This window comes from Pteronotus mesoamericanus, unplaced genomic scaffold, assembly GCF_021234165.1.
Source record: "Pteronotus mesoamericanus isolate MK-2021 breed Mesoamerican mustached bat unplaced genomic scaffold, CSHL_Meso_final contig_230, whole genome shotgun sequence".
Taxonomy (NCBI): domain Eukaryota; kingdom Metazoa; phylum Chordata; class Mammalia; order Chiroptera; family Mormoopidae; genus Pteronotus; species Pteronotus mesoamericanus.
Window position 1 is genome coordinate 1,921,467 of NW_026555096.1, and position 12,690 is coordinate 1,934,156.

The 12,690-nt window shown below is 43.3% G+C and overlaps 1 protein-coding gene across 2 annotated transcripts in view; it reads left to right on the forward strand.

Moving 5' to 3' along the window:
* Positions 1-12,690, forward strand: part of ARHGAP22 (Rho GTPase activating protein 22) — a 183,654-nt gene that overhangs the window by 65,391 nt on the left and 105,573 nt on the right. For both annotated transcript variants that reach the window (XM_054572381.1, XM_054572382.1), the window contains exon 2: positions 3,226-3,425. In XM_054572381.1, the coding sequence (XP_054428356.1) occupies positions 3,226-3,425 (200 nt within the window). The remainder of the gene's footprint in view (positions 1-3,225; positions 3,426-12,690) is intronic.

Genomic DNA, 12,690 nt, shown 5'->3' on the forward strand with positions numbered 1-12,690 from the left:
TGTACTCTTTTAGAACTACTTTTTAGATCTTTCTTGTCTGGGAAGCTATTTATCTGTCCTTCAATTCTAAATGACAGCCTTGCCAGATAAAGCAATCTTGGTTGTAAGTCTTTGCTTTTCATCTCTTTGAATATTATGCGCCATTCCCTTCTGGCCTAAAAAGTTTCTGTTGAGAAATCAGCTGCCAGTCTTATGGGAGTTCCCTTGTAAGTAACTAACTGCTTTTTTCTTACTGCTTTTTTTTCTTGCTGCTTTTAAGATTCTCTTCTTGTCTTTAACCATTGGTATTTTAATTATGATGTATCTTGGTCTAAGTCTCTTTGGATTCATTTTTTGGGACCCTCAGCACTTCCTGGACTTGTATGTATATTTCCTTCCTCAGGCAAGGTAAATTTTTGGTCATAATTTTCTCAAATAGCTTTTCAACCTCTTGCTCTCTCTCTTCTCTTTCTGGTACCCTTATTATACAAATGATGGTTTCCCAGTGGCCCTTTAAACTATCCTTATTTTTTTAATTCTTCTTTCTTTTTGCTGTTCCAAGGAACTGCTACCTTGTCTTCCAGATTGCTGATTCAGTCCTCTGCGTCATCTATTCTGATGTTGATTCCCTCTAATGTTGACTTCCTCTAATGTATTCTTCATTTCAGTTATTGTATTTTTCATTTCTAACTGGTAGTTTTTATGTTTCTATCTCCATTTTTATGTTTTCTATCTCTTTGTTGAAATTCTCACTGAGTTGATCTATTCATCTCCTATGTTTGTTAAGCATCCTTATACCTGGTGTTTTGAACTCTTCATCTGACATATTGCTCGTCTTCACTCTGTTTAGTCCTTTTCCTGGAGTTTTGTCCTGTTCTTTCATTTGGGACATGTTTCTTTGTGCCCTCATTTTGGCTGACTCCCTGTGTTTGTTTCGTACTAGGTAAATATGCTACACTTCTGGTCTTGGCAGAGTGGCCTTATGTAGTAGATGTCCTTTGGGGCCCAGTGGCACAGTCTCCCTGGTCACAAAAGCCAGGTACTCTAGTGTCCCTTGAGTAGGTCGTATGTGCCCTCCTGTTGTAGTTGAGCCTTGATTGCTGTTGGCATGTGAGTGGGTTTGAGTGTCCCTCTGACTATTGACTAACAATGAAGACTGGTCATGACTATAGCAGACAAGCTGTTATATGGAGGCTGACCCCACAGAACAAGAGTGGCTTTAGCAGGGTCCTAGTACCAGCTGAGTCTGCCCCTCCTTTGTGAAGCTGGTTGGTTGATGCTCTTGTATGGTCTGAAGCCAGCCACCAGGTGTGCTACTTATAGAGCCTCTTGAAAGGGGCTCCAATGCAGGTCAAGGTCAGCCACCATTTGTACGTGGCTTAGAGCTATCTGGCAGGAGCTACAAAGTGATCTGCAGTTGGTTGCCACTTGTGCTGGTCTCAGAGGCACTTGGAAGAGGCCATTCTGTGAACCAAGGCTAGTTGTCTCTAGTGTCAGGCTGGTCCCCTAGGCATCATGATGACAGCTGAGGCCAGCTGCCACTTGTACTGGGTTGTGACCATTTAATTAAGGCTATATTCCAAAAGAAGCCTGGATGCCACTTATGCCAGTCTTGGAGCTACCTGATTAGAGTTACAGTGAAAGTTGAGAGCACCTACCACTTGTAGTGGGCTTGGAATAACTTAACAAGTGTTATAGAGCACATCAAGGCCAGTTGCTGCTTGTTTGTATTTTGTGGACCTTTGAGAGAGATTTTAGGAAAGTCCTCAACACAAGCTGATGCAAGCCATTTCTGAAGAAAAGCAGCTGGAAGAGGTTTGAGCAGGATGTGTGATTTGGGTGGTGCTGGGTCTAAGGGAAATCACCAGGGGACAGGAGGCAAACAAGGTTATCCAGATTAATGGAGAGCTCAGATTTGGTGCCGACCTGTGCCTCCTGGATGGGCTAGGGGTAGGTAGGAGGTCAACAAAGGAACAATGGTGCCTGCCAGCACTTCTGTTTTGGAGACAGTTGTCCCAACCCCTGCTCCTCCAGCCCTCAACCTGAAGTTAGTCAATTTAGTTCCTCCCTGTATGTCCCTGATGCTTTTTTGAGCTGCTGTCTGCATGTTGGAGTTCAGAGTGCATGAATTTGTGAGTGAGTGAGTGAGTGAGTGAGTTTATGCACAGGCCTTTTAAGACCTGTAGTGCCTAGGTCTCCAGCAGCTCTCCAACTCATTTGGATCCAATCCCAGCTGATTTTTATAGCCAGATATTATGGAGTCTCCTCTTTCTGGCACTAGAGCCTTGGGCTGGGGAGCCTTTGTGAGGCTCGGACCCCTCATTCAGGGGTGAACTCTGCAGTTGAGACACCCTTCCCAATTCTCTTTTTTTAAGATTTTATTTACTTTTAGAGAGGGGAAGGGAGGGAGAAAGAGAGGGAGAGAAACGTCAATGTGTGGTTGCCTCATGTGTGCCCCCTACCGAGGACCTAGCCCACAACCCAGGCATGTGCCCTGACTGGGAATCAAACCGGTAACCCTTTGATTCGCAGGCTGGTGCTCAATCCACTGAGCCACACCAGCCAGGGCATAATTCTTAATCACCACATTGCAGTGTGGAACCTGCCCATTCTATGTCTCTACCCCTCCTACCAATCTTAATATGGCTTCTTCTTTATATTCTTGGTTTGGCTAGTCTTCAGGTGGTTCTCAATGGTAATTGTTCTATAATTTAATTGTAATTCTGATGTGGTCATGGGAGGAGGCAAGCACAGCATTTACCTTCTCAGCCATCTTGACCAGAAGTCTTATGTCTTTTATTTCACTGCTTTATCCCCAGCACTTGGAACAGTGACTGGCATGTAGTAGGTACTCGATAAAAGTTTGTTTCCATCAAACACATGGAAGGATGGATATGTGGATCCATGGGTAGATGTGTGGGTGTATGGATAGATGCATGAGACAGATGCATAGATGGATAAAGACATCTTGGGAAACAGAGAACACAGGATCCCAGAAACATAGCAGACACTAACCAGGCATACAAGCTGTGCACCTACCCCAGGTGGATAATCTTGAGATGTTGCTGCTGAGGTGCTCCAGCCCATGTCCCTTTGAACCCAAAGGGGAAATAGGCCAAGCATGGTTGTTCTCTGGTGCCCTAAGCTCCCATGTCCTGGTCACAGGGCAGCTGGGATGCCAGGATAAGACAAAGGCTGACAACAGGCATACATCCTTCCCACTCACTTTGTGTTCTTGGCTTCCAGCTCGCTCCAAAAGCCTGGTGATGGGGGAGCAGAGCCAGAGCCCCAAGCAGCCACCCTGTTCCCGCAGGCTGGGCCCAGTACTGAAGGCAGGCTGGCTGAAGAAGCAGAGGAGCATCATGAAGAACTGGCAGCAGCGCTGGTTTGTGCTGCGTGGGGATCAGCTTTTCTACTACAAGGACAAAGATGAGACCAAGCCCCAGGTGAGAGGCACATGTTCTGTGTCTGGCAGACATCACGTACCAGATGGGGCTTCGAGGGAGGGTTAACAAGCCCAGAAGAAGGGGAGGCAGAGAGGCCCTCCCCTTGGGACCTCCACCCCTCAAGTACCCAAGCCACTAATTTCACTAAGAGTGACGCTTCACCAGGATCTCCAAAGTGGTTTTTATTCAGTAAAACAAGCTCCTGGTGCCACAGCTTGTTTTACTGAAATACATCCACACCTTCAGTAATGAACACATTTCCTTATGATGTTCATAGAGAGCACCTGTGCACAGCTTGAGAAAACAAGTGTTTTCTGTGTTATTTTCAGCCTCTTTGTGCTTCCAAGAAGACACAGGTGCACACATTTTGTTACTTTTATTGTCCAGGGAAATGGGTACCCAGACTAATCTAACCTCCAACTGAAATCTAGCTCTTTGTGAACCCCTCTTGTCAGATGCCCCTGTCTCCAAGTGGCTGCTTGTGTTTTCCACCAGCACTGTAAAATCCACCTCAGGTGCTTAACATGTCTGCCTTTCCACTCACATGACACTAAGGTCACTCACTCAGAGCAACTAGTTGCCTCACCCCAACATGGTGTGGCCTGCGGACTTTGGACTGTGCCCAAGTCATAATGAAGTACTACTATTCAAGGCAGCTGGGCTCGCAGAGCCTGGAAGACTCTGTTATGGGATTCAGGGAAAGAAAGGACATCTGGAAGAGATCCTTATTTCTCTTGGGAAGAAACTGGGAAGGAAATGTAAAGAACTCATCCCAAAGGATGTTTCTTGTCACTGTTCCCAGCTGGAAAGAAAGGGGAGATCCTATATCTGGGACCAGGAGTCGGAGAGCCTTGGTGGGCAGGAGCTTCTATGCATCTCAGCAGTTCCCACAGTGTGATGGTGGGGTCTGGGAGGCAGTGGGGTGCTCAGTGATGGGCAAGGTGGGAGGAGGTACCTGGGCACAGTGCAGGAGCACATTGATATCACAGTGAGAAAATGCCTCCTTCACCCATCTTCCAATTTTTCTGAGCACATCAAAGAGGAAATGTCAGTTTGGTGATAGCATGTCTTTAACACTTCTCCAACACTTGGGGTCCTCTCTTGAAAAAAATTGAGAGTGAGGGTGAGAAGCAGGCTTCATCTCAGAACTGTCAGTGGCAACTAGCTGCAAGTTAATAACTTTCTATCTTCACTATGTTATTCTAATGGCTAATTTCTGTTTATGGAAAGTATTCAATAATATGGGTTTCCATTCTTGAGAGTGATATCATATTTTTCTTTCTAAAATATATCTAAGTTAAAAGTAAAATGTTTTATACATCAACGTGAATGTACTTAATGCCACTGAACTATACACTTAAAAATGGCTAAAATGTTAAATTATATGTTATGTGTATTTTGTCACAATAAAAAATGCAAGTGAGACTGCTTAAGGAAAACCTACACAAATAATAGTAGAGATAAGAGGTGGCTGACCCATCGGTGACATATCACTGTGATGACTGTAACCGAAGTTTTCAGGGGCCCCTGCCTCTCAGAGCCCTGCCCATGACCCCTACTGGCCCAGTCCCTGGTACCATCTCCCGAGGGAACAGCATTGTGATGCTGGGTACACTGAAGTCACCCAGAATACATAGTGATCCCTGCCACAGGCTTCCCCACAATACTCCTTGTGGCAAATACAAAGTGGCTCCCACCCACAAGCTACTGCTCCATAAGGAACAGCATTTCTTGAGCCAGACACTCCTCTCCCTTACCCACCACCTTTTCCAGACTTCAATGGCTTCTGACGGAAACAGCTAGTAAAATGGAGGTATCAACATTGTTAGTCACCAGCCTGGACACAGGAGGAGTCCAGGCCCTATTAAACAATGGCATCTACAGGGAGGCATCAGATCCCTGAAAGAGCCAGCACTTCCCAAGGGATGCTAGCACCATACCTAGGGCTCCTCTTTTGGCCTCTTAGGGCCTGGCCAACACTCCCAGATCCTCTTAGGACAGTATTTCTTCCCATACTCCCCGCTTCCCAGCAAAGCCTGACTGCTCTGGCCATCCTTTTACACAGGTCCCCAATCTCAGGGAGACTATTAGTCAGATTTGACTCATTTAGCTTATATATTAGGATCTCAAACTTTCATGCCTGCTGGCAAAATAGCACACAAATTTCAATTTAATTACATGAACTAAATGTAATGGACTAATTCTCAGTATCTGGTTCCTGGAAAAATGTGCCCTGCTCACTGTTTACAGTGACAGAAGTGCCCAGGCAGTGAGCACCCTCTGACAGACAGCCTGTCATCTGTTTAGCAGATGCAATTGTCCAGAGAAGAGATGTCCAGATATCCTTGATGCTGCCCAGAGTGCATAACACGTGATGAGGATCACTCTTTGAACACACTCTTTTTCTCTTGCCAAAGCCCTATGTCTTCCCCTCTTGCCTCTCACTAGCAAGAGGGTCAGCCGAGAACAGAGCACAGAGATGGAGGAAAAGGAAATAGCTTGTACAAACTCAGATGGACAAGCTAGGCAAAGGTACTTTAAAACGGAACCTGAAAGTGTGCCCCCTCCCTCCAGCTTTTCCCAATAATGTTCCTGATAGTTTCCTAAAGACAGACTTACAGTTTCAATAATAGAGGATTCCAGACCTTTTCATCCTAGTGGTTTACCATTTGAAATGTTTCTTGGGCCATGAAAACTCCTGCCACATTCTTTGTTAATCAGCTTGGCATATTGCCACTGTTTGAGGACTCACAAAATGAGCATAGTTATGCCAGTTCTTTATTTGTAGGCTTCTTAGCTTTGAATAGAAATGGAATAGAATAGAAATGTAAAGTATAACTTCTAAAATATAAGATGGAAAAAATGTAACAAATTAAATGTGACCAGGTCAACAAATGAGCAGAAAATGGGGGGAAGAAATATTAAAAGAAAGGTAAATAGAAAATGAAAAATAAGTAAATTAGATAGTAAGGAATAGGTGCAAAACTTTCAGTTATCATACTAAATGTGAATAGAGCAGGTTAGTCTGTCTCTTAAAAGATAGAAAGTAGAAAATTATCTTTAAAAAGGAGAGCAATAAACAAAAAGGTAAAAAACAAAACAACAGAAAAAGATTAGCCAGAAATTTGAGAAAAAAGAAAATAGATTTAGCGACATCAAAATAAAATAAAAATAAAAGTCAAAGTGATAAAAACAAAAGGGAACAAATTAAAATATTTCAAAATAAGGTAAATAAGAAAATAGAGCAGCTGTGAACTTTTATGTTCTTAATACATAAGTTTGGAGGATTTATAAACAAAGAAAACAATATCCATTGTAATCCATCTTCTTAAAAAATAATTTTTCAAAAAATAACATGACAGCAGTGCAAAATTTAAAAAAAAAGACTTAGAAATGAAGAACAAAATGATAGTGAGTGAGGGTGTGTATGCAAGAGAGAGGGATAAGTCTATACAAGCAGAGGTAAAACACACACAGTCCATACTTCCTAAATTAAAAAGAAAATCAAAACTTAAATTCACACTTGTAGTTAAGAACGACAAGTTTAAAAACCACACAATTCCAGTCAAGGGTAGTAAAGGCATGTTTTGACCACATAGCTATGTAGAAAGGACAGGAAGAAGCAGGAGCATCATCTGGATGCTAGAAAACAGGTGGACAGAGAGAGCTGATTTAGCAGATCCGACAGAGCTGAATTTTAGACCAGCACTGGGGAGGGCACACAAACTGTCCGGTTTTCAAAGCAGCTCTCCCACCAAAGACTTAGCAATTGGCCAGACCAGATATCTCTGGAAATGAGGGCAAAAAAAGGAACTCAAAACGAGAGCACTGGTTGGAACTCAGTTTAAAAAGCAATTAGATCCCATATCTCCTGAACAACCTAATGCAAAGCTGTGGCTGCCGTCCCCCTGGGGTATAACACTGGAGTTTATTCTCTGAGAAAGTTGAGAGAGAGGCACTTCAGAATAGGGACACAGGCCCTGCTATTGGTTGGAGGACCAGAGAGAGAACCACAGGTTAGATAGAAGTTGACATGCTGACCACTTACTCAGCTCTTCCTTCCTCACCCCACCTTTGGCTCTCAGGCCCCGGAGGTCTAGAACTACCCTCAGGAAAGAAATGAAGAATTTTCACTGGAGAATCTGGCAGGACAGGAAGACAAAAAAAAAACCAAAAACATGCTGACAACAAGGGCCCCCTGTGAAACGGCCCAAGGCCTGCCATGTTCCTGCCTCTGCTCGTAAACTCAGTCAGCTGCTAAGAGAACCATTTCTCAGAAGAGCTTTAGATCACTAGACATTTAAGGAAGGAATATCATAGGAAGGACAGATACAAACACGGGGAGGAGACAAAGCAAGTCGGAGGCAATAAAAACTATGCAGGGAGAAGAAAACAGTTATATAAAACTCTCTTTAACATCTCTGAAGAGAGGCTATAGAAATGGACAGCCAGAGGACAGACCAGCCCCCAGAATTCCAAAATTCTGATATCTATCACAAACAAAAATTCAAAGGATTAGATGAAAAACTTGACACAATCTTCCAGAAAGAAGAATAACAGAGAGGAAAAGAGGAGAGACAACCCAATGTCTGAATAGAGGGAGTTCTAGAGAGAAGTTCCAGAAAGAGAGAAAAAAGGAATCCTTAGAGAAATGCTTCAATTAAGTTAAATTTCCAGGGTGGGTGTATAACACTGAGTATGACTGAGTACCCAGTTACCTGGAGACTGAGGAAGTCACAGGGAAGTGGAGCACAGGGGAGAGTTGGGGAGGAGTAAATAAACAAATTCTCAACCTTTCTTTCTGGGAATTCCATAAATAATGCCTAAAATTTTAAATCCAGACATAGTAATATAAGCATATTGTTTAGAAATAAACAAAAGAAAAGAAAGAAGACACCTCATCTAAAAGAGCTAAAAGTGATGAATTGAGTTTCAAGAAATGGTGAAAGAGGAAGAAGTTACCTTATAACAAGCCGTGTTTAACCATTTGATCCTTTAACCTATATTTCAATATAACTTTAACTTAAAGTGAAATAAAACTGAAACAATTTATTTTTGGAATTTTCAGAATACAACCACTACAAATCAAAACTGCAGGGTAGGGCTCTGGGGAGGTCATGGAGAGTGAGGTGGTGATCAAGAGCTGTGAGATGTATCTGTATTATTTTAATTCCTTGCACCAAGACTATATTCATTGAAGTCCATATTTTAAAATATTTTTAATTTAAACAAGAAAAGAAAAACTAAAACCAAAAAAGGAATGCAACAGGGACACAGCCCTAGAGAGTTCTTTCTCAGGTAACCAAGAAGGGCATCAGAGGAAGAGTCAAAGTGTTCCCTTTTTCCAGACAGAGCATCGGAGCTCCACCAGCCTTTGAAGAGCTGGCCCTGGCACAGGGCAGGGGTGGGACAGGAGGCTGTGTGTCTTGCAGCTCATGTCCACTTGTCCACTCATGTCCACTTGTCCACTCATGTCCAAGGAGAGCCCCGTCTCTGGAGTATATATGTGAAGCCCAGCACATTGACAGACACGAATTTCAGGCATGGTATCAGAAGCTAGGTGTGCAGGGGGTTGAGAATCACAGCCAGAAGCTGAGTCCTGATTTATTCGGCAGTGATGGGTGGTACTCTGGAGGTTTGGGAGCTTAGACTTGGCCTTCAGATGAAAATCATCCCACAACAACACCGGCAGAGGTTGAGGGGTCTGGTTGGAGAAAGACCACTCAGGTGAGGCTGTTGTCCTGACATCCCATGTGGCCTATAAAAGCACCCCGTGCTGGAGGCATGGGGTAGGAACCTTGGAAGCAGCAGGAGAGAAAAGAGTGGGACGTGATGCCGACAACCTGCAGGAGCAGTCTCAGATCTTCACCCACTGCATGTGGCTGATGCAGCAGAGGCAATTTAGAAATCCCTTTGAGAGCAGGCTGGGTTTTGTTTTGATTTTTTCCAGGAGAATAAGTGACGGTAAGCACAGCAGAGGGAAAGAAGATTGATTTAAAGTTTGATTTAATTTAGACTAAAAGGTTGGAACTGGGAGGAGGAAAGACAAGATGGATGGGGAAGGAGATGCACTTGTAGGAGTGAACATTAACATTGGACAATCAGAAACAGAAATCTGCAACAAAGAGGACATCACATGGGAGGGAGGAGAGGCAGCCTGACCCCCAAGCTTGAAGGTCACACAGAATATACAAGCATTCAGCCAAGCGTTCTGTTCCGAAGGCTGTGCTTTACCAAACTTGCCCATCAAAGAAAAAAAAAAGTGCTGTCATGAGCTGGTTCCTTGGGTCCCTGCCTCTGAAGAAGGTGCATGGATTGACTCCATTTTTTGGATAAAGAAACTGGGGTGCTGGAATCAAGCCTAGGTCAATGGGTGCACTGCCACAGCACCTGAAGTCTGAAATAAGTGGGTAAGACTGCTAACAAGCAGCTCTTTGTTTTGCTACTTAACATCTTCCCGCAGAACCTCACCACTTCGGCTGTGTAGGACTCTACACACCATGACCCTATTTCACTACTATCTGGGACATAATTAAGATGTCAGGCTGATCAGAATCTATCCCATGCCTCAAATGCTCTTTCACAGCTAGACCTCATAAATTTGACTCATCTGGAATTGCTTTAGCAAATTCTGACTGAGCATCCTTCATAAGTTGTAAACTGTTACTCAAACCAGCCAAGAAGTCATCATTATTAATTGTTACTATTATTGCTGCTGTTGATATTGCCACTGTTATTTGATAGCACTTACTTAGTCTCATGTGTGTTCTCCATTCTAAACAGTATACTTCATTCAGGCGGGGACCCAGTATATCTTATCATTTCTCTTTTCCCACCTCCTAACACAATGCCTGACACATAATTGATGCTCAGTAATATTTGATGCTTATATAAATAAGTGAGTGAATGAATAAATGAATGAATAAAAAATAAATTGAATGAATGAGTGAACACTCTGACTCAGCCTTGTGTTGGATCCTCAATGGGAAAATATTTCATTGTTTTAGTAAAGTGTCTGCTGGTTTCATTGTTTCTGTAAAGTGCCTGATGGTTGACAATGAACTTATTGACTACTTTCCTCTGAGAGAATGTAAGCTCATTGGGGTCAGGATTTTATCTGTTTTGTTTACCTCTGTGTCCACAGTGCCATACACATGGAAGAAGCTCAATAGGTACCTACTGAATAAACATGCACAGTTTCCTTTGAGCCTCACAGCAATGTTACAAAGGCAGATATAATTAATTTCCATTGTACAGATGGAGAAACTCATACTCAGGAATGTGGAATGGAAGTTTGCATACTATAATAGAAAGAAAATATTTAGAATCAGAGAACCTGGGTTCAAATCCCATTTATACCACCTAGTAGCTATAGATTTGAGCAAATCATTGAAGTCTACCTGCTCCCACTTGGGGCTCCACTGCACTAAGCTCTGGACAAATGGAAGGTGATGGTGATGATGTTGTCAATGCTGCCTGAGCTCTCAGAGACAAAATTCCTATAATCATTAGAATGGGATCTAAACAGAAGAGGCTTGGAGAAGAAGCATAAGAAGGCTTCTAAAATAAAATGAGTAAAGCAGGTGACAAGTTCAGAAAACAGGGATCACCAAAACCCGAGGGCTCCCTGAGAGCAGCCCTGTGTGTGGCCTGTGTTAACTAATTTAGTTAGGAGTCCAGGCTGTTAGGTGTCAGGCCCATCATGGACAGCCAGTGTCTGGACCTCAATGGGTCATTTTACAGGATCTTGCATAATAAAGAAAAATGGCAGATTTCTGGATTTTGGCTTCACTGCTTACTAGCTAGTAACCAGAGAAGGTATTTCCTTCTCTGAGCCTCAGTCTCTTGTTTGTGAGATGAGAATAAAGGCATCTACTGTATAGGACTACCGTGAGAGTAAGAGTAAACATGTAGGAAATACTCTAGTGGTATTTACTCCTCTAAGTGGGACTGTATCCAGTGAAGGCTTAGCAAATCACCCTCTCAGTCAAATAAGAGGAGTCCCGTGGCATGCAGCATGGCCCTGATCATGGCTCTGCCTTACTTCACAGGTTTGAACCTAAGTTATACTAACACATATGCACAGGTTTGAACCTAAGTTACACTAACATATACATTATGTGATAGGCATGGTTCTAAGTGCTTTGCATGTATTAACTTGCTCTAATTCTCTCAACTCTATAAGGTATGTAATTATCTCCAGGGATAGCCACCACCCCGTCATCCCCTACCTACACACACACAGGCACACACAGACACACAAACCCTTCTTTTCAACAAGGAGTTGACTTTTTCCTCTGCTCTTGAGCTGCCCTGATGGCTATCTGACCAAGAGCATGAGACAGAACCGATGCTGAGTAAGTTCCAGCTTCGACCCCAGAAATGCCAAATAGTCTGCTTTTGCTCCAGAGAGCCGCAGTTATACAGTAAGGAGGCCTGAGTAGACCACAGAATGATGAGGAAACGTGGAAGAGAGAGGCTACATGGCCCAGACAGACAAGTGAGACCTGCTTGGACCTTCTAGCCTATTCTAGCCACCAGGTGATTGAGTGGCTCTGGAACATGACAGGGAGAGAGGAACTGCCAGTTGGGCACTGATGTTTTTTAAGCCACCAGATTATGGGTAGTTTGTTACAAAGCAATAGATGACTGAAACAACTTAGAAATTATTGTTATCCCCACTTCCCAGGTCAGGAAATTGAGGCACAGAGAGGTAAGTGACTTGTCTGAGATCACATAAAGCTAGTAAGCACTAGAGCCAAGATCCAAAACTAAGTAATATGACTGCAGAATCTACTCTCTTAATCATTATGCTACTGTGAGTTGTTTTGAGGAGAGTTGGGTGGAATGTTGGCCAGAAAAGATCTCTGAGTGTCCTTTAAATTCTAAAAGCTAAAGATGTCAGTGGAGACCTTATTAACACAAGTAGGAATGGAGGAACAGTAACTAGAATCAGCCAAACCACTGTGGTTTTCAGAAGACCCATTCTGGATGAGTAAAACACAAGGCTGAAGAAGCAGGCAGCTCCGGGAGTCTGGCCACAGCAGAGTATCTTCCCAGAATTCCTGAAGTTGGTGCTACTTATGGTCTTAGGTGGTTATTTTGTGCAGAGCTCATCTGTGGCACCTGGCAAAAGTCTTTACAGGGATACAGTTGACAGTAAGAGAATTGATGGATACAGACCTTGAAGGGTCTTTGTGGTTGTTCACATTTGGCTTAATGAACTTGTTCCTGACTTCCTGAGAAGTCCTGAAGAGCCTGACTT